The sequence below is a fragment of the Pteronotus mesoamericanus genome, unplaced genomic scaffold (assembly GCF_021234165.1).
Source record: "Pteronotus mesoamericanus isolate MK-2021 breed Mesoamerican mustached bat unplaced genomic scaffold, CSHL_Meso_final scaffold_409, whole genome shotgun sequence".
NCBI lineage: Eukaryota > Metazoa > Chordata > Mammalia > Chiroptera > Mormoopidae > Pteronotus > Pteronotus mesoamericanus.
The window spans coordinates 656,627-676,783 of NW_026555316.1; the positions used below are offsets into that span (position 1 = coordinate 656,627).

The 20,157-nt window shown below is 62.9% G+C and overlaps 2 protein-coding genes across 4 annotated transcripts in view; one reads left to right on the top strand and one right to left on the bottom strand.

Annotated features, from left to right (window-relative positions):
* SMARCD3 (SWI/SNF related, matrix associated, actin dependent regulator of chromatin, subfamily d, member 3) overlaps positions 1–13,020 on the top strand; it is a 30,404-nt gene extending 17,384 nt beyond the window's left edge. The window contains exons 1-13 of one of the 3 annotated variants that reach the window (XM_054593450.1): positions 3,391–3,888; positions 6,721–6,932; positions 8,618–8,660; positions 9,402–9,524; positions 9,644–9,802; positions 10,013–10,108; positions 10,273–10,374; positions 10,633–10,794; positions 11,665–11,762; positions 11,892–12,027; positions 12,285–12,407; positions 12,526–12,627; positions 12,840–13,020. In XM_054593450.1, coding sequence (XP_054449425.1) covers positions 3,811–3,888; positions 6,721–6,932; positions 8,618–8,660; positions 9,402–9,524; positions 9,644–9,802; positions 10,013–10,108; positions 10,273–10,374; positions 10,633–10,794; positions 11,665–11,762; positions 11,892–12,027; positions 12,285–12,407; positions 12,526–12,627; positions 12,840–12,893 — 1,488 coding nt within the window. In that variant the 5' untranslated portion in view covers positions 3,391–3,810 and the 3' untranslated portion in view covers positions 12,894–13,020. Of the gene's footprint in view, positions 1–3,390; positions 3,889–6,720; positions 6,933–8,617; positions 8,661–9,401; positions 9,525–9,643; positions 9,803–10,012; positions 10,109–10,272; positions 10,375–10,632; positions 10,795–11,664; positions 11,763–11,891; positions 12,028–12,284; positions 12,408–12,525; positions 12,628–12,839 lie in introns of those variants that run through there. The other 2 variants (XM_054593452.1, XM_054593453.1) reach the window with 2 other exon arrangements.
* An 85-nt stretch (positions 13,021–13,105) lies between these two features.
* On the bottom strand, positions 13,106–18,833 carry CHPF2 (chondroitin polymerizing factor 2). Its single transcript, XM_054593449.1, has 4 exons — positions 17,093–18,833; positions 16,091–16,655; positions 15,257–15,439; positions 13,106–14,580 (listed from the first exon to the last, which is right to left on the bottom strand). Exons 1-4 carry the CDS (start codon positions 17,353–17,355, stop codon positions 13,273–13,275), a joined length of 2,319 nt encoding a protein of 772 aa, XP_054449424.1. The 5' UTR covers positions 17,356–18,833; the 3' UTR covers positions 13,106–13,272.
* Between the last annotated feature and the right edge of the window lie 1,324 nt (positions 18,834–20,157).

Below are 20,157 nucleotides of genomic sequence, written 5' to 3' on the forward strand. Positions count from 1 at the left end.
GCTAAGGAAGGCTGCTTTATTGCTGGGGGCAGAGGGAAAAGGAGGCGGCAGAAAGAGCTCCCTCCCTTCAGCCCGCTTTCCTTTGTTCCTCCCCTGCCTCCCTCCGCCTCCCCAGCTTCCCCCCTCTCCTCCTGGCCTCCTTCTTACATTCTCCCCCGCCCGCCCCCCTCCTTCTCGCCTCCCCCGGAGCGGGGTCCCCGTAATGGGACCTCCACAGAAGCCGGGAGGGTGGGACTCGGGGCGCCGGCCCCAGCCCAGGTGACCGCCTTCCCGCAGGGAAGGAGTTAAGTCTCCTCGCTGCATCCCTCCGCCCGCTCGGCTCCCCGCACCGCCCCAGTCCTGCAGCTAGGCCCTGGGCTGACCTTCACCGGCAGGGAGGCCGCAGTGCGCATGCCCAACCCGGCTCCGGCCGGGCTCCCGCCGCTGCCCCGGCCCGGGCCCGGGAGGGCGAGGGGGGCAGCCGCGGGCCGGGACGCGCCCCGGCGCTCGGCGCGGTGGGGGCGCCGACGAGCCCGTCCCGCCGGCCGCGGCACATCTCTCCCTGCGCGGGGAGCGGCGCTTTGCCATTTGGTGCCGGTGGTGCTTCGGCGACGAGGGAAGGAGAGATGGGGGGACGGCAGGGGGGACTCCGGCTCCGGGCCGCCCGGACACGCGCACGTCCCGGCCGGAGCGCGGCCTGGGCCGGTCGGCCTGGGCGCGGGGCGGGGCCGGGAGGAAGCCCCCTGCCAGCTGGAATCGGGGCTTTGCGTGGCCGTCTTCCTACCCGGCAGGAGAAAGTGGCAGTGCACTGCTGAGCGCCCTTTGGGGGCGCTGAGCGGTCGGGGATCCTGGCCTTTGTGACGTGGACGTCCTGGCGGGGCACCCCCACTGGCGCCTGGGCGCTCCGGCCTGAAAGCTCCCTTGCGTCCGCCCCTCCAGGGTCGCCCCTGCACAGAGGGCGTGCAAACGTGTCTGCGGGCGGGCGGGCGGGGGCTTTGTGAATCTGGCCTTGCCAGTGCGTTGTGGCATTGGTTAAGGTGTGCCCGCTAGCGCAGGTCCTTGTGGCTCCTGTCCCCTGGTGTTTGTTTGCATTAGTGTGTGTGCCTGGTGCGTGAGGCGCGGCCTGTGTGCATTCTGTGCCGCAAGAGGCTATCTCCCAGGGGCTGGCTGCCGGGGAAGGCCCTGGGCCTGGGCCTGCCCGGGAGGAAGTTCTCTATGAACTTGAGCAAGACTAGCTCCTAGGCTCCGCCACAGCCCTTGGTCTAACGCGTCCTGCGCCTCTACTACTCAGACCAAGCCCCTCACGAAAGCTGGGCCATCCCACCCTCACGCTTCCCAGTACCTTAAGCCCAGGTTCCCATCCACCACCTCTGCTGTCGTCTTTTTTTCCAAAAACACCTCCAAGAATCCAGAACTCTGCTTTCCACAAAGCCTAAAGGGGTTGACCTCCCCCCCAGAACCTCCCCTAAGGCCTGTGGTTGCACATGTCCCTGCCAGAAGCACCCTCAGAAGGTGAGGGTGCCCATGGCGACTCACACCTTCAGGTAGGTGGCCAAGTGTGAGTGCCGTCCACCGGCCACTGCGCTGTGGGTGGTCGCAAGTGTTAGCAGGCACTTGGGCACTTGGCATCCTTGTGCTCAGGCAGGGGCAAGAGTGGGACTTCAAGCTGGTCCCTGGCTTCAGGGGGCCACAGCCTATTTGGGAAACCAGACCTCACACACACGCCCCGCAGGGCATATCTGACCTAGTCAGCCCAATGCCAGCGGATGACACAGGGTGGGTGGGTGGCAGTGACATTCGGGGAAGAGAAAGACCTGGGTACCCGGGCAGGACCAGGGAAGGCTTCGGCAGGCGGGGGCTGAGCTGGGCCTTGAAGGAGGCATATGCTCTGAACAGGCAGACGGGAGGCAGAGGGCATCCCGCGCAGAGGATATTGGGAGCAGAGGCTTAGGAATAGGAATGAGCGAGGGGTTACGGAAGTTAGTGAGCAGGTTCCCTGTGACCAGCCTCATGGCCTCTTTGAACCACCCACCCGGATGCCCCACACTGTGCCCAGGGCCCAGGCTCTGTGGGTGAGGGCCTGGGGTGAAACCTGGGTAGAGACTTGGTAGGAAGGGAGCCTCTAGGTCCCTGGTTCAGCCTGGGGTAGAAGACGGGCGTCGTGGACCACATGGTCTCTCTGGCCTTTCCGGGGATTGACAGTCGGTGGCCAAATGGCCCAGGAGCACACAGGGACCCCACAGAAACCAGGGCGCAGTCAGATGGGACTCCCCATGCTGAACACTGCCACGGCTCCTTGTCCTGACCTCCCGCAGTGCGAGGCGGACCTGGACGGCCTAACTCCAAACAGGTTTCCGGCGAACCGCCCTCCCCCACCTGGATTCGGACAGCGCGGTCCCAATCGGACCCGCTGTGGTCCCTGGACCCACTGGGGCTCTTCCTGCAGGAGGAGGAGAGAGGGGTGTGGTCTTTGGGGACAGGGGCGGTGCCAGGGCTCCCAGCCTGTGGCTCTCAGGACTTGCCCCTCCTATTTCCTGTCCCTCCTTAGCCCAGGGGACTGCCAGCCCCCACCACACCAGCCCTCCGGAGCGCCCTGGTAACCCTTCCTCTGCCCCTGCTCTCTTTGGGGTCCTGGGGTTGGCCCTACCATAGCCAGCAGCCCCAGGTCTCCTGAGTGCCCTGCCCTACGTGCCCTTCCACGGCCACCAGGCCCTGTTTGCCTTGTCCTCTGCCCCATCCATCCACAGGCACGCACCCCAGCTCCTTGCCTTCCCCCACATTTTTCTCTTCCTGTTCTCAGGAGCCTGATCCACCTCCCTTTTTCCAGAATACACCCCCTATGGCCCTCACTTTCACGCACAGACAAACAAAGACTCACAGACCCAGAAATAGACTCTCACGGAGCTGGAAGGCACAGGCCAGGTCCTGCCACACACTCACCCCCGCGCGCTCTCGCACCCGCGGCTCCCGTGGCGGGAGGCACACAGAGAAGGCGTTTGTGCGCGCACAGAAGCATCCCCACCCACCGCTACCGCCGTGCCCACACAAGGGCGCAGACACACTCGCGGGCAGACAAGGGCGCACACATCTGTGGACGCAGGGGACACCGCCTCCCCGGCACACCCACCGCAGCCGCCGCTGCTGCCGCCGCCGCCGGGCGCGGGAGGAAGGCGGCCTGGTCCGGGCCCGGGCTCCCCCCATCCCTTTCAGCGAATGTTTCCCTACTTGGCCTGCCAGGTCTCTGGGGAAAGGGCCTCAGAAATGCAGCAGGAGCCACTTGGGGGAAAGTTGGAACTGACTGTTCCCTGCCTGGCTCTGCCGCCGGATTCCCTAACCGAGAAACTATTTGTGGCGAGAGCCGGGTGGCCGGCGAGCCCCCCAGCCACCTCCCTCGTGTCCCCTCCCCGCGCCGCCTCCCGCGGCCCTCGGGCGGCCTCGGCTGCAGCGCCGCTGCCCAGCGCCCTGGAGCCGGGCTTGCCGGCTGTGCCTTGCCGCTTATCTGCGCTGTTTGGACAACGAGGGTTGGAAAGGCAGGCTTTTCTGTCCCCGCCGAGTCAACAGGCAGACCCCGGGCCGCCGCCGGACTATTTCTGTCTTATCAGCGCAGGAATGCGGCAGCCGCGGCGGCGGGCGGCGGCGGGCGGGCGGCGGCGGCGTGGGCCGTGGGCCGTCAGGGCAGCCCTGAAGGGGCCCCCTCCCCACTCCGCTCGAGTAGAAGTGTGAGAGAGCCCAGCAGGACTCAGAGGGGAGAGTTGGAGGAAAAAAAAGGCAGAAAAGGGAAAGAAAGAGGAAGAGAGAAAGAGAGTGAGAGGAGCCGCTGAGCCCACCCCGATGGCCGCGGACGAAGTTGCCGGAGGGGCGCGCAAAGCCACGAAAAGCAAACTTTTTGAGTTTCTGGTCCATGGGGTGGTGAGTGGGGGAAAGTTAGCGGGGGAGGGCGAGCGAGCTGGCTCGGGCTGAATGGAGGGATGATCGGGAGAGGCCGGGAGGGGGCTCCTGCTCTCCCACCAGCTAGCGGGGGCGCCACGGCCCGCGGCCCGGCCCCAGGACTGCGCTGGCGCTCTGGCACCCCAACACGTCGCCAGGCGGCCGGCCGCGGATGGGTGCCCGGGGATGGGCTCTTGTCAGGGGCTGGGGGTGGGACTTGGGGACTGTCCCCCCCAAGTGGGGGGGTCCCCTCTGTACCAGACGTGTTTTCTTCCGTTCTCTCCCCTGTGGGCCCAGGGGTTACCCCGGCCCAGGGGGTGGGGGTGGGGGTGGGGTGGGGGGCACGGGCGGGCTGGGCTGTCTGTTCGCAGGCGGGGAGGTCGGTAGAGTGTGTCTCTGGCCCAATGTCGGGAGCAAGGAGCAGGTGAGCCCTGGAGGCGCTGTGAGCAGGGAGCTCTCTGGCCCAACCATCTCTGCATCCGCTCCCGAGGGCCCTGGGGCTCTGCTGACGGCCTCTGTCACCAGGGTCAGAGAGAGGCCCTCTGTAGGGACGGACCCCGAAGGCAGGGGTCCGAGGACCCCGTTGGCTGACTCAGCCACCCAAAGCTGGTGTCCTTGATGCCTCAAAGGTGTGAAGGGAGGGCCGGAGTCAGGGACGTGAGGCCTAGAGACCAAAGGGGCAGGGCAGCGCTGTCCTGCCAAGAGCAGGCTTGGGAGGCACGCGGGGGACCTGAGGGAGCCCAGGGCCACCTGAGGGCATGGGAGCCTCAGGCAGAGGCCCCAGGGGCCAGGCCGGGAGGGGTGTGGAGGGCAGCTGTGTGGGGGAGGCGGGAGCTCCTGGGCTTGGGACGGGTGCTGGGGTTGGAGCCGGGCACAGAGGAAGCAGTCAGGTTTGCTGTGGCCAAATTTGGTCCTGACCCCAAGGAAGGCATGTCCTCAGTGGGGGAGGCCAGAGTCCCCAGAATCTTGGCCCTTCACTGGGGTGGCCCTGGTGGCCGCTGTAGCTCTCTGAGGCCTCTTCAGCAGATGAGCGAGTATCACTGACCTTGATAAATGGGGGAGCGGCTGATAGGGGAAATGGGTTTCCTGGGGGCGGGGGGAGGCCTGTCCTCCAGCCGGAGTCTCTGGGTTGACTTCCTGGGGGTGTTTGTGCTGGTCAGCTGGGCGACCAGTCCTCACCTTGTTGCTTGGGGCCCTCGCTTTTCAAAAGCCCATCCAGGAGGGAGAAAGCCTACACGTGTGGGGGTTTTTTATTTGGCCAACTCAGAGCTGCAGTTACTGAGTGGCTGTGAGCTCCAGTGTGCTACTCCCAGGCCCCATCTGTGCTGGTGGGGAGTGGCCGGCCGGGCTCCATTCTGGGCCACCACCCTGGAGGGGTGAGTGACAGGGTCAGGTGGGTGGGGGAGGCACACACATGGGCACGCAGGTTTCCCTGGGGGAGAGATGGACGGAGACAGCTGGCTGGCTGGGGGTCAGGGTCAGGCATGGTGCTGGGCTGGAGGGAGAGCTGGCAGTTAGAAGGGGTTCCCAAGCTGCGGGGGGTGGGGGGGACGGCGGTCAGGGCTCCCCCTTGAGCCGGGGGCAGCTGCACACCTGGGGGTAAAGTGGTAGCATTTCCATGATAGCAGGGCACAGGGTTGGCATCCTTGCTCCCTAATCTTGCTGCTCTACTGGTCCCAGTCCCCAGCCCACCCACCCTTCCTGCTCTCTTCTGGAATCCGGACAAGTAGGGTTTGAAAAGTCTGGGAAACACTTCACTGGGTGTATTAGCATCTCATCTGCATCCTGTCTGAGCGCCTGGGTAGCGTCAAGGGAATATACCTGCCTCCTCTCCCCTCCGCGGCCCACTCCGAACCCTGAGCTGTGACCTCACAGGGGTGGGGTGGGAAGCAGAGGATGTGATGGGACCGTCCCTGGTGATTCAGGCCCACAGGAAGGCAGAGAAGGATGTAAGAGGAAATGTGGCTGCGTCTGACCTACCCAAGCCCTCTGGGCGGCCCACCTCCCGCTGGCTCCCAATCAGAGGATCCTGGCGGGGTGGGCCCTCAGCCTCCCTGCTGCCTCCAGCCCCTCCTCCCACCTTGACTTTGGGAGCAAATCATGGGTGGGGGGGCTGAGTCAGCGGAGCCAGAGCCCCTGGGTGCGGAAGCTTGGCACCAACCCAAGGGGGTTGGGGTTGGGGCTGAGGGGTCAAAAGCCCAGAGGGAAGAGTGGGTGGAGATGGGGGGAGGGGTGGCGAAGGCGAGGCAGGACCGCCCAGGAAGCAGGCAATGACTGGGAAGCGGGGCCTGTGGGAGTCCCAGCAGGAGCTAAGACCCCATCCCAGGTGAGGCAGCAGACACCTGAAAGCCCTGGCCGCTCGGTTGCTGCCTTTGCCGGGAGGAGCTGCGTGACCTTGGCTAGGTCGCTTTCTCCTTGAGCCACGGTTGCCTCATCTGTCAAGTGGGGATGGAAGGACCCGCTCCGTCTGTCTTACAGAGGAGCATGGGGATGTGCACATCCTTTTGAAAAGGTTGAAAGGCGCCATTAATATTCATTTTCGCGATACCTTCCGCAAATCCGAGGCTGGCAATGCCCCGTGCAGTTGCCTGGCTTCAGTTAGCTTCCTGCAGCGAGACGCAAAGCCCCCTCCGCCAAAGCGGCGCGGTTCCGGCGCCCCTGCCCCTCCCACCCTCGCTCACGCCGGCTGCATCAGGGTCACCGGCCGGGGGTTTGGGGTGGGGGAGACGCAGCTCACCGCGCCTGGAGCCGGGCCCGGGTCTGACCCGCGGGCGCCTGTTTCTGCTTCGCTCCCGCCCCCCACCCCCAACCCAGCGCCCCGGGATGCCGTCTGGAGCCCGGATGCCCCACCAGGGGGCGCCCATGGGCCCCCCGGGCTCCCCGTACATGGGCAGCCCCGCCGTGCGACCCGGCCTGGCCCCCGCGGGCATGGAGCCCGCCCGCAAGAGAGCAGCGCCCCCGCCCGGCCAGAGCCAGGCCCAGAGCCAGGGCCAGCCGGTACCCACCGCCCCCGCGCGGAGCCGCAGGTGAGTGGGGCCCAGCGCGGAGGGGGAGGGCCGCAGGGACGGGGTGGGCGAGGAGCGGGATTGGCAGGGGTGGGGAGGAGTGATCGGCCGGGAACCCGTCGTCCTGGGCGGGATGCCCTCTGCAGAGGTGGGCTGAGGGGGCACCGCTCTGGTTCCTTTGTGTGCCCACCGTAGACGAGCTGCGGCCGTCGCGCCCTTCTCCTTGTCACCTGCTCCATTCCTCTCTCCACCCCTCGTTCCCAGGGCCTGGGCGATGCTTCTGTCTTTGGGTTTGGGGAGGTGGGCGCTGGCAGAAAGACTGAGAGAGCAGGGAGCTTTGGGACCGTGCTTCTCAAAGTGTGGCTGTCCGGTGCACCCTCCCCAGAATTCCCTGGCTTGGCTCTTTGAAAGCCCCACTCCAGATCTTGGAAATCTGCATGCCTGGCTGGGGTGGGGTGGGGTGGGGGGTGGGGGGGTGGAGCTTGGGAATTTTCCCTGTGCGGGTGGGGGATCCTGCCCTGCTGTGCTCTCGGGTGATCCTTTGGTACTCCGAGGTTGAAGAACTGTCATAATCTGTCCTCTGGGCCAGATCTGCCCCCCAGGCGCCAGGGACCAGCCCGCTTTCTTGTTAGAGCCAGCTGGTGGCACCCCAAAGCCTCTGCTGCGCCTGACAAGAGAGAGGCCCCTTTGGGTTTCAATATTTGTCCATCACACAGGCCTCCCTTTGCTCACTGGATGGAGTCATAGACAATGTATCATAAGGATTTTACCTCGTTATTAAATATTTTTTACTCATCGAGGAAAATTCCGTTTATAGGGAAACTGTGATGAATTCTTTTTGCAGTTAACAAGTCCTTGATTTATTTTGTAGAAATGAAGAGTTTCATAGAGACAATTCCTTCCAAACAAATCAGACTTTTTCATGAAAGCTGCTTGCCTAGCCTTCGATTTTTGGACAGGGAGGGGCAGTGGTTGAGAACACCACATGGGGGCAGTGTAGAGCCGTCCTTTAGGCTGGGCTCTCATCTCAACTCACCAAGGATTTTCTGGGGTGCTTTTGGGCATCAGAAGCAGCTAGTGGGCCAAGAAACCTCCAATTCCAGCCCAAAGTCACGTCCCTCGGGAAAATGTCCCCCCCCACACACACACACTCTCTGCCTGGATCCCTATGGGTGTGTCCCTGGGTCCAAGGGCAGGACTGTCTGCCTGTCAGCAGCTCCTTTCAAGCCCAGGGTGGCAGGGGTGCCATCCTGGTCCTCACTGGCTTCATGCCATCACCTGTTCCAGGGATTGGGGTCAGGGGGCCGGATCCCCTCCCTTGGACCGCGCACCCCAGCCTGGCAGCACAGGGGAGCCATCAGACCCGTCCGCGCTCTCCCTGTCCTCCCTCCTTCCCCAGTTCCCCCAAACACTTCTGCAGGCCCCCCCCTCCAGCCCCTCCTAAGTCTACATTTGCCTGGCCCTGAGGATGTGATGGGGCAGGCGGGGGCTCTCAGGCCAGAGGCGTGACAGTCTCCTCTGCTCCCCGGGAGGGGACAGAGCACCAACGCCACACACGACCATCCTCGCCCCTTGGGTGGGCAGAGGAGCGGGCTGTGGGAACCCCAGCCAGGCGGGCGGAGATGTCGGGATAATTTAGCAGGTGGCCTCGTTACTCCCAGATCTGTCGCCATGGTAACCTGGTTTTTTCTTTAAAAAATGTACAGTGCCAAGAGGAGGAAGATGGCTGACAAAATCCTCCCTCAAAGGGTGAGTGCCTTTCACAGCAGCCCCCGGCTCGCCCCCACCTCTTGCTGTTCCACCTCCTCACCCTCCACCCCTCCCACCTCATTTGTCTCCCCTCCCCCCTATGGAGCAGAGCTTTAGCGGTCACAGTCACTTTTACTTTTTGTTTTAAAAAGCTAATTAAGAAGTGAGGCTCCCCAGGCCAGAAGGAGGGGGTGGGGCAGAGGGAAGGAACAGAATCAAAAAGGGTCGGTCGGGAGCATCCTGGGCCCGGGGTGTGGCGGACTGAATTCCAGCCGTCCCGAGACCTGCGGAGCTGGGTAGGGAGTAGGACCATGGTTGAGACATCAGTTGGAGTGGCTGGGTGAGGACCCAGGGGAGAGGCCAGCAACCACATCCCCTACATGTCTCAGGGACCCCAAGGCCTTAGCCGCTTTGCAGACACCCCAAGAAAGCCCAGTGGCTGTCCGACAAAAGGAAGACCAAGAGGAGGAGATGAAGCCTGAGAGTTTGCTGGGCTCCGGCCTCCCCTAGTGATGAAATGCATGGGTCTCCCTAGAGGGAGAAGCGATTTTTATCCCTACACATGAGGCCGCTACTGCTGGATATGGAATCCTGGGGAGAGGTTTCATTGTCACTCTCAAAGTCCCAGAACCAGCCAGCTCCCCTTCATCTCTGTGTACCCTGGGGTCACATGACACACACACATTCCACCTAGAAGATTGGCTGAGCCCCTGGTTCCCTGCCTTGCTCCTCCTCTTCCAGATCCGGGAGCTGGTCCCCGAGTCCCAGGCTTACATGGACCTCCTGGCGTTTGAGAGGAAACTGGATCAAACCATCATGCGGAAGCGGGTGGACATCCAGGAGGCTCTGAAAAGGCCGATGAAGGTGCCTCAGTTTGGGGGCGGGAAGAGGGCTCTACGCCCCGTTCCCAGAATGGAGAAGCGGGGTGGCCCAGGAGGGGGGCACACAGTGCTCACTCTGTGGGACGCTCCTTATTTCTACAGCAAAAGCGGAAGCTGCGTCTTTATATCTCCAATACCTTTAACCCTGCGAAGCCCGATGCGGAGGATTCTGACGGCAGCATCGCCTCCTGGGAGCTGCGGGTGGAGGGGAAGCTCCTGGATGACGTACGTCCTGGCCCAGGTCTCTCCAAGTGTCCTGGGGTGGGTACGGGGCTGGGCTGAGGACCAAACTAGACGTCTGCACGGAGGGTTGGGGGATCGGCCCTGGCTGGGGGGTAGCCTCAAGAGAGAGCGGGGTGCAGAGGCCTGCTTCTAACCTTGCCGCCCTACCCAACCAGCCCTGCCCTTCCTGACTCATTCTGCCCCCACGGTCCCTGTTCTGCCCCCACGGTCCCTATTCCTCTCCCACAGCCCAGCAAGCAGAAGCGAAAGTTCTCTTCCTTCTTCAAGAGTCTTGTCATTGAGCTGGACAAAGACCTCTACGGCCCTGACAACCACCTAGTTGAGGTGAGGCTTGGACCCCGCTTGCCCTGGGATTGCCAGCCTCCCGCAGGCCCGAGTCCCGCAGGCCCATCCGCTGCACAGACTTGGATCGGGGACCACCCTAGACCCCCAGGCCCTCCCAGCCCAGAAGGGCCTGTGACGTGACTCAGCTCTCTCCCCGTGGACAGTGGCACCGGACGCCCACCACCCAGGAGACAGACGGGTTCCAGGTGAAGAGGCCGGGGGACCTGAGCGTGCGCTGCACGCTGCTCCTCATGCTGGACTACCAGGTCCGTGCCAGCCCCCGCCGCGCCGCCACCACGGGGTCTCCTGGGGTGCGTGCCTTGGGGGCCTGGGCCCCCCACGCCCTCTCTCTTAGGCTGGGCAGACGCCTCCAAGGCACACACCCCAGGAGACCCCGCCCCCTCTGTCTTCTCCGGAAGCGCCTTTCCAAGAAGCCCAGTCACCGCATCTCCCACCCCCCTTTCCCAGCCCCAAGCTGCTTGAGCTCTTTCCACTCCTGAATTTTCATGGTCCCCTTTCCCCAGCCCCCCCAGTTCAAACTGGACCCCCGCCTGGCCCGCCTGCTGGGGCTGCACACCCAGAGCCGCTCAGCCATCGTCCAGGCCCTGTGGCAGTACGTGAAGACCAACCGGCTGCAGGACTCACACGACAAGGAGTACATCAATGGGGACAAATACTTCCAGCAGGTACCCTGAGCACGGGGACATGGGGAGCAGGCAGAGCCAACGGTAGGGGAAGTGCCTCCGCTAAGGTAACACCGCCCCCCCTTCTAGATTCCCAGGCTTTAGACACTGTAGTCACGGTCCTGGAGCCAGAGAGTGGGGTCCCAGCCCAGGCTCTCCCGGGGCACAGCTCTGGGCTGCATTTCGGCCGCCCCAGGGCAGGACGGTGCAGAACCCTACAAGGCTTTTGGGAATGTAATATGCTTGGCACTTGCGGTGGGACCCTTGGGTTCTGGTCCTGGCCCTGACTCTGGGTGAGTGACCTCGCCATTCTGAGCCTCGTTCCTTATCTGTGCCATCTAAGCTGCCGGGCAGTTAGGAAGATCGAATTGCTCTGACAGGGACGTGATGAAAGTTCTACTGAAGTCGAGATTATTGATCAAGTTCAAATAAACACAGCAGATAAACCTGAGGAGTGAAAAGAAGAGTTGATGTTTATTGAGCCCAGAGCACAGGCCGTGCAGCCCTGTTCCAAGCGCTTTGTGTTCTGACTCATTGGATTCCCGCCACAATCCTGGCAGAGGGTCCTAGCATTAGCCCCATTCCGAGGGGGAGCGGCTGAGGCCTGCGCCGCCACGGAGCTTGCTCGAGCTTGCTCGGGCTGCGTCGGAAGCGGTGGGAGCAGGAGCGGCACCGAGGCAGGCCGACCAGGGCCCACCGTCAAGCGCTGCGCCACACCCACCGCAGGGCCCCCGCTCCCCCCGCCCCGTTCCAGCCCGGTGAACACTGAGCAGTTAGACTCGCTCCTGGCTTCCTGCGGCCTTTCCAGGACGGAAGGGTCTGGGACTGTAGTTATGCTCTTTTCAAGCACAAGAATGACCTCTCCCACTTCAGATTTTCGACTGTCCCCGGCTGAAGTTCTCTGAGATTCCCCAGCGCCTCACGGCTCTGCTGCTGCCCCCGGACCCCATTGTCATCAACCATGTCATCAGGTGAGGCCCCTGGCTCGGTCCTCAGGCCAGGGAATCGTTGGTGCCCCTTCCTGCCCCACTGCCTCTGCCCCCCGGGGCCCTTGGCCTCCGCGGGGGCAGGTGAGCGCCACGGGCTGGACTTCCTGGCAGCGTGGACCCGTCGGACCAGAAGAAGACGGCATGCTATGACATTGATGTGGAGGTGGAGGAGCCGCTGAAGGGGCAGATGAGCAGCTTCCTCCTGTCCACGGCCAACCAGCAGGAGATCAGCGCTCTGGACAGTAAGGTGGGGCCAGGGCCCTGAGTTGCAGTGGGACGTTAGCCCGGAAATGACAGAGTGCAGACAGGACAGGCATGAGCACGAGCCTCAGGAGACAGGGAGGACACGTGTACCCCCTTCCCTGGGACCGCAGAGGAACGGGGCCCCCGGGGCTGTTCTTCAAGGGAACAGCAGCGGCCCTTCCCCCACGGGCCTCCCTCCTCCTTCCCCTCTTCTCCCACATCGCCCCAGCCAGGTGAGAGCGTCTGTCTTTCTACCTGCAGATCCACGAGACGATTGAGTCCATAAACCAGCTCAAGATCCAGAGGGACTTCATGCTAAGCTTCTCCAGAGACCCCAAAGGCTACATCCAAGACCTGCTCTGCTCCCAGAGCCGGGACCTCAAGGTGAAGGGGACTCGGGGAGCACTGGATAGAAGACAAGCATATGGGGAAGACAGCACAGGTCGCACACAGGGGCTGGGGGTGGTCCGCGCTCAGGGCTGACCCCTCTGCTCCCCCCCAGGTGATGACGGATGTGGCCGGCAACCCCGAGGAGGAGCGCCGGGCGGAGTTCTACCACCAGCCCTGGTCCCAGGAAGCCGTCAGCCGCTACTTCTACTGCAAGGTGTGGAGGGGCCCAGGCACCGCGGGCCACCCCCTCACTCCAAGACACCTCCCTCCTCAGCCTCGAGGGCGCCCGGCCGCTCCGCCCCGCCCCTCACCTCGTGGGAGCCCCCCTGCTCCCTGGCTCTCCTGGGGGCCGGCGTGGGTGGTTGGGGCCGCATTGTCACTCACCAGCAGCACCTTAACCCTGCCCCTGCTCCGATTTCTCTACAGATCCAGCAGCGCAGGCAAGAGCTGGAGCAGTCGCTGGTGGTGCGCAACACCTAGGAGCCCTGCGAGCAAGCACGCGCGCCGCGGGCCAGGCTGCCCTGTCCCCGGGGGCTCTGCCGTCGCCCCTCTGTGGCCTGCCTGCCTTCCGGTGAGGCGGGGAACTGGATTAAAGGTCATTCATCTGACAGCAGCTGTGTGGTCATTGGCAACTGGGAGAGAGGAGCAAAGGGGAGGCGGTGGGTCCAAAAGCTCCCCAGCCCCTCCCTCAGTGTCCTCCTGACTCCATTTCCCTAGACCTAAAAACACTTTGGCAGAAGACACTTTTAATCACATTTTCTTATTAAAAAAAAAAAAAATACAGCCACAAGCTCTCCATCTGTCCGTCCATCTTGCCTTGCCCACCCCGGGCACGGTGGAAGGGGGCCGCGCCCAGGCGCTAGGTGCTGTTGCCCTGCTCCTGCTCGAACAGGGCCATGGCGAGCTGTGCGCGGCCCGCCAGCCCCTCCAGGTTGCTCAGGCGGCAGCGGTGGTAGAGTTCCTCGCTGAGCCGGGGGCTGCAGTCCCGCAGCGAGAACTTCTGCACCAGCCCTGGCTCCACGGCCCGGAAGAGGTGGAGCCCTGAGAACCGGAGGAACACATCCATCACCTCCAGCCCCTCCAGGGCTTCCTCCTCTTCCTGGCCTGCCAGTTCAGCAGCCAGCCGGGCGCGTGCCGCCAGGTAGTCGGCATTGTAGAAGCAGCCCTCCGCGGACGCGTGGCGGTCGAACCGGCCTCCTCCGGGAGCCCCGCGGGCAGGGTCAGCACCCGGAGGGGATGGGGGGTCGGGGCCGGGCCCCGGGGGCCCGGGGGGAGACCTCTGCGGTGCCAGGGCGGGGTGGAACTCCTGGAAGTGAACGGGGAAGAAGGCCTGCCAGCCGGAGATGGCATTCATGCGGCAGCGGTTGAGCACTTCCGCCCCCGGCCGGGTCCACACGGTGGTGAGGAAGAAAAGCGTGTCTACCGGGTGCTTCTTAGACACCACGTCCATGAGCCGCACCTGGGAAGGGGCGTCGGCCCGCACTGCGAGCCAGGCCAGCCTCGTCCCAGGGTAGCGTCGCTCCAGCTCGGCCGCTGCAGACTTCACCCCCAGAAACGGGTCCAGGGCCCCTCGGCCACCCTCCCGCGGCCCATAGACCAGCAGCAGGGTGAGCAGCGCGTGCTCTCGGGGCTCCAGAACGCTGGCGGCAAAAGCCTCGAGGAAAGCCGGGGCTGCGGCGGCCTCGGCCACCAGGAGGGGCAGCACCAGCTGCACGCGGGTGGCCTCGGTAACGTAGGGCATCGGCAGGATTTCCACCCGGCTCAGCGGCCGCAGCAGGCTGACCCTGCGGGCCAGGGCGCGCCGGTGCCCGCGCTGTGTCACGGCTTCCAGCAGCAGGTCCAGGGTGTACTCCATGCCCCGCGCCGGGTCGAAGCGCCGGTAGCCGTTGAGCAGCCGCTGCTTCTGGAAGCGCAGGCGGGGCTGGTAGCGCCGATTCAGCTGCTCCAGAGCCGTCTCCACCGCGTCGCCCACATCTGCCCGGCTGGCCCCTTGCAGTGGGCACTTAGGTGCCCCGTCTGCACAGGAGAAGATGTGCTGCTCTGTGAAGTAGTCCCAGCCCAGCACCTCAAACCGAGAGCGCGGAGTGAACGGGGCCGGCAGCCCCACGGGCCAGCTCAGCCCAGCCTCCCCCTCGGGGGTCAGCGCGGTCAGGTTCCGGATCTGCGCCTAGGGGCGGAGGGACACGTGGTTAGCGCTCGGCTGGGTACTCAGGCCCCGCCCCGTCCCGGGCTCCGGGCTCCGTCCTGACACGTAGCCGGGTGCCCCTTGGCCAATCACCCCACTCTCTGCACCTTCCATTCACTGTCTGTAAACGCAGTAGGCGTCTGAATCTGAGGTGCAGTGAGGCCGCGGCGGGGCGGGGGCAGAACCAGCTTTGGCTGACCGAGGACGGTAAGGCATCCCCTAATCGAAGGAGCCCGGAGGCCTCTCCCTCCCTTACCCAGAGTACGCCCATCCTCCTGAGAACAGGACCTTTGTGTTCACCTGTACTTCCTCTCTGACAGCTCCACAGTCAACTAGAATATTCTTCCACCCTCGGGTTTTTTAAGGACAGCGCTAGAAGTTCGGGGACTTGGGGGTAGCTGTGTCCTCCGTGGAGGCACCGCTGGAGAGGGGCTGGAACTATCCCAAGCACCATACCGAGTCCTGAGCCTCAGGGCTCGCCTGCAACCCCTTCTAACTGCATCCAAGTCTTTCCAGGAGCTGATACGCTGACTGACCTGGACCCAGGGGCCCCTCCTCTCTGGGGTTGCTTTAAACTTAGGTGCGGTCAGCCTCCTTCCACCCCACCAGTCTCCCCTCTCAGCCGCCTGCGTGCTGGGACCCCGCCCTCCTCGCTCACCTGCAGTTGCTCTATTTCGCTGTACACCCGCTCCAGCTCCAGCGCGCTGAAGCGCTTGTGGAGCCGATACATGAGGGTCCCCTCGGATACGGGGTGCACTGCGAAGGCACTCAGGAAAGCCGAGCTCCCCTCCTTCTCCGGGTCTCTGTTTTTGGCCAGTTCAAATGAGCGGTACTGCTGCCCCTGGAGGGACCAATCAGACCAGTCAATGCTGCACAGAGGGCCGCCGGTCCCAAGCACCCCAACCAGCCCAGCATTCACCCCCTACCACTGCCGCTGCTGCGGAAGGGCGAGGGAACTGGAGCTCCATCCAGTGTCCCTTTAACCTTGGCCTTGGCCTCACCATCGGATGTTGGAAAGAAGAATATGCAGCAGGCAACTGAGGGTGCTCTCTCCCCCAGGGACCCCCCCCCGCCGGGTTTCTCCAGAAAACGCACGCCAGGAGCCAGGAAGCACTCCTAAGGTGCCGGCTTCCTCTCCTCTTTGCCAGTCCCTCTCGAGGCAGCCCTCCAGGAGAGCGGCCATCTCTAGAACATTCCCAGGTTGTACGAAACTGCATATGGTGGGGGAGGGGGCAATGGGTGGGGGCAGATGGGGGGGTTGACAAATAGAAAACACCTTTCTGCCCTGCTCACAGGGCCACTGACTTTGACAGCCCCTGGGTCTAAGACCGCCCAAGGCGAGCAGCAGCCAGAGGGGCACTCGGCCTGGGAAGAGCCAAGCAGCGGCTCCGAGGTGCTGCAGGGAAGGGGCCGGCAGCACCCGGCCTGGAGACCGTGCCCTCCGTCGCCACTAAGCTGCCAGGGACTGGGGCTGATTGGAAGGGGCCGTCACCTGGTGCTGCGAGACACAGCCGACACCCAGAGAGTCGATGAGGCAGCGGCCAAGCCACTCGTCGGGCCGGGCACTGAGGATGTCTCCTCGGCAGCCATCCAAATGCGGCCGCAGTCGGAGCAGGAGGCTCCGTGACAACAGGTAGCCGAAGCCGCCGTGGCAGTACCGGGCCTGCTCGCCCGCGCCAATGAACTCCTCCGCGCGGCCCAAGTACAGGTCCTGGTTGATGCTGAGGTGGCCGGCAAGCGCTGCCAGGCGGGGCGCCTGCACATATGTGTCGTCCTGCATGATGAAGAACCAGTCGTAGTCGGCCCCGAAGTGTGTGTGAAGATGGCGCAGTGTCTCTGACATGAGCCAGGCCGGCCGCTCGTCCCCATGAGACACCACCTGCATCCCCGCTGGAGCCCGGGCCCCTCGCTGCCCAGTGAAGTAGAGTAACCGAGGGAAGTGGTGGGCCACTGTGCGGTTCACGGCCACAGCCAAAGTGGACAGTGTGGCCCGCGAGGTCAGGACAGCCACCAGCAGCCGCTCCCGAGAGCCCAGCTCTGTCTGGATGTACCGAGTCCTGTGGAGAGGCCAGCATGTCAAGGGTTAACTCCCTCATTTCTAGGAACCCAGCTTGTGTAGCATATACATCGTCCTAGACTGAGAGAACTGGAGGTGAGAAAAGAGAAGCAAGAGACTTCCTCATCACTATTAATTAGTTGCTGAAGGAAGCATCTTCTGAATGGCTGACACGAGAGTTGATTTGGGGAGGGGTCTACTAATGGTGGATCAGATGAAGTCAATGCAATTCCTACCCTAGTTGAGAACATCCAACACTAATGTAACACCAATGGGTGAGACTTTCTTAGACTGCGGAGGAGGGAAAAAAAATAGAAACAAACCATGATGGTATGAATTACTGCAAGGAGCCTAACGGAATATCAGGGAAGGCAGAGGCGGGGACTTGGAGCAGCCCGACAGTGGGGTCAGGGGACTACGTACACACGCAGCTCTCACCTGAGCACCTTCTTGTAAGGCTTGTTGGGATCCCTGTAGTAGGGGACAATGCGGGGTTGGAAGTCTTCATCGCTTTGGTCAAGCCGAGTTCTGGAGTCAGGGTTCTGCGGCCCTCCCGGTTCCCCCACAGCCTCTACACAGGGATCTTCTCCCTCACCTTGGATCCAGGAAACCCGCAAGAGGCTCAGGCTGCATCCCAGGGACAGCCCCAGGATGAGGGGCAGTGCTGGGCGCAGCAGAGCCAACAGGGAGCTCAGGCGCATGGTGGTGGGCTCTGCCGTGTGCGAGCCCGGAGGGCACGGCCTCGCGGACCGATCGGTGGGTTGATGGGCGCCAGGCCAGCAGTGGGCCTGCGGTTTTAACCGGGGAACCTGGGGCCAGGGAGGTCAGCAACAGAGCAAGCCGTGTTCGCTTCCAGGCCCAGCATCCCCCGTCAGCTGGACTGTCCTGTCTTCACGATCCTGTCTGCCTGGCCTTCAGGCGTCCAAGTGCCGGATCTAACCCTCAGTCCCAATGGTGATATTAGAGTCAATGTCGCCCATCAATGGCTTAAGCTCTGTCTTCCAGCGGAAAGGGGAGGAAACAAAACTCAATCCTGCCAAACCTAACCCCCAAAGTAGGACTACACACATCTGGAGACTAAGTCAAGAGCCAGCAACAACTTCTGAAGAAGAGGTTAGGGGGAAAGTACATGCCTTGTCAGAACCGGGGCTCCACTAGAGGAGCTACCCCAATAGGTCTTTCCTTAAGAGCGACCGGCCCTGGGCACATTTCTTACTCAATTTACTGAAAGGGCTGCTGGGGGACAGATCAGGGCCCCTTTCTGCTCTGCTCCCCAGTGTTGAGGAAACACAGGGCTGGAGTAACCCCTCCTCCCAGTCAGGAGTGGTCCGGAGCCCCTGGCATGGCACCCAGGAGTTCTGGCCACCGCATGAGGTGGGCAGGTAGGGGGTCCGACACTGAGAGCCTCTCAGAGGCGCACGGTGGCTGATGGAGACATCGAGCTGGACGTCCTTCTCCCAATCCCAGATGCTGAGAGCCCGCTGCTGCCCACACCTCCCTCTTACAGGAGACAGGAGGCAAATGACAGTAACTCTGGCTGTGGAAGAGCCATTCCGTGTCTGCTTTTACCGGGGTCCCAGGTACCCAAACCAAACCAGACCGAGACGACGAGAAGCAGCGAGAGGCCGCGCAGGGATCCCGGAAAAGCAGACCGAGGCTCGGCGGGCTGCGGCTTTGCCGTGCCAGGCCCGGCCCCCCTGCTCTCTCTCTCTCTCTCAGCGATCGCAGACCAATTCCAGCCCTGGAAAGAAGGCTCAAAGCGACTTTTAGCCGGTAGCCTCAAAACACAATAAAACCGGCTGCGTCACGGAGCTGCCGAGGGGCTGGGGACTCAGCTCCGCTCGTTCCGGCGGCGGAGCTGGCAGGGTAGGGCCAAGACCCCGTGCTGAGGCCCTTCAGCGGGGGCCACAGCCCTGCCTGCGCCTGCGGACGACGGGCCACAAAGGACACCCCGAGGCCCGCGCCGGGAGGCCCCTGCAGCAGGGCCAGGGGGGCGGACGGACAAAGGATGTGATCGCCACGACCAGCGCCGTGCCGGGGAGCGGGGGCGAGGGCGTGGGGGTGGGACCTGCTCCTGTCGTCCAGAGCGGCGCCCCTGTCGTCTCTCGCAGGGGGAAGGGAGAGGAAGGAGCAGCAGACCCCAGTGCCCGGCCGAGGCGCCGGTTCCGCCGCTGCTGCCGCTGCCACCTCACAGCCCTGCCCCCTCCTTCCTCTTCCGTTCGCTGTCAGTCCCCGTCTCTATGGTGACCGCATCCGGCCGCTCGCTACGTGGTGCCCTCTCTATGGTCGCCCCGCCCCTTCTCGGCACCGCGGACCAGCCGCAGGGTGACGTGGTCCGCCCAGCGGTCCCCGCCTCCCAGGCGCAAGCGTGCAGTCCGCAGACACTGCTTGCAGTGGACCCGAAGGCACCCCAAGTCTCCCATTTCAACTCCCATCTGCCCTGGGGAGGAAAAAAAACCTTCCGCCTCAGTGATCACGCTTCGGCCTCCCGGGCTTCTTTCGGAACCCCGTCGTCCGCTCAGTTGTTTCAGAACTGCTTGTCGTTCGCCTTACTAAGTTCCAGGCCGAAATGAAGGATTCCGCCCAGGTCAACCGGCCTGGACGAGGTGGGCGTGGCCCCTGCACTCCGGGAGCTGAGAATTGACGGACGGACACGGGCATTAAACTCCCACTGACTAGCCAAGTATGAACTGGGGTAGAAATCCGAAACTGTCCTAAGGACCCGTGCGGAAACATCGAGTCCAGGGGGAAAACATGACAGGAAGAATTAGGCTGGGAAATAGGGCATAAGACACCCAAAGTTTCAGTAAGTTACCCAAGCAAAAAAGTGGGCTTTCCAGGAAAAGGGCAGAGCACAGGAGGCTCAGGAAGAGGAGAGGTTAGCCCAGAGAGCTGGGAAGGCCAGGGCAGCTAAGGCCTGGTCGGGGAAGGGAACGGCCCAGGGGAGGCTGGGGCCGGGCAGAGACTACTGATAACCGCTGCGGCTTCCCAACCAGGATGGCCCACCGCTAGGGGGAGATTTGGAAATGTACAGGGACAAATTTTTTTTTTTTTTTTTTTTTTTTTTTTTGTCAAACGGATGAAGGGAGGAGCCAAGAGTACTAGATGTCTTGTACATTGTAAGATAGTATCACACAAGAAAGAATAGTCTGTCCCACGGGCTTTCAAGTGTCCTACTGAACATTCAGGTAAGTGGGGAAAAAAAAAAGGAAACAAAACCAACCAGTCATAATCATTGATCTTGAGCCTGTGTTTTATCTGTAAGGATGAAGTACATTTGCCAGGTTGTAACGTGCTGTGTTTTCCAGGAATGTAACTATCAGGTAAATGGAAGGAAGGCTGTACTTTCTTTTGCTCAGGCATTTACTAAAGAGTTACCAAGAGGGATGGCAATGCCCTTCGTGGTGTTCTGTCTGCATTTGTACTCTCATACCCAGGGTGATCCTACGTATAGGTGTGCTGTTTTCTGGCATACTGAAACGTCATTTTATTAGAAAGGATTT

What these genes read in the sequence shown, in the direction of transcription:
- CHPF2 (XM_054593449.1), bottom strand. Translation starts at nt 17,355, where the DNA reads ATGCGCCTGAGCTCCCTGTTGGCTCTGCTGCGCCCAGCACTGCCCCTC. An exon ending in CCTTACAAGAAGGTGCTCAG is followed by an intron (nt 16,656 to 17,092) that starts GTGAGAGCTGCG and finishes GCCTCTCCACAG; the next exon opens with GACTCGGTACATCCAGACAG. An exon ending in GCTGTGTCTCGCAGCACCAG is followed by an intron (nt 15,440 to 16,090) that starts GTGACGGCCCCT and finishes TGGTCCCTCCAG; the next exon opens with GGGCAGCAGTACCGCTCATT.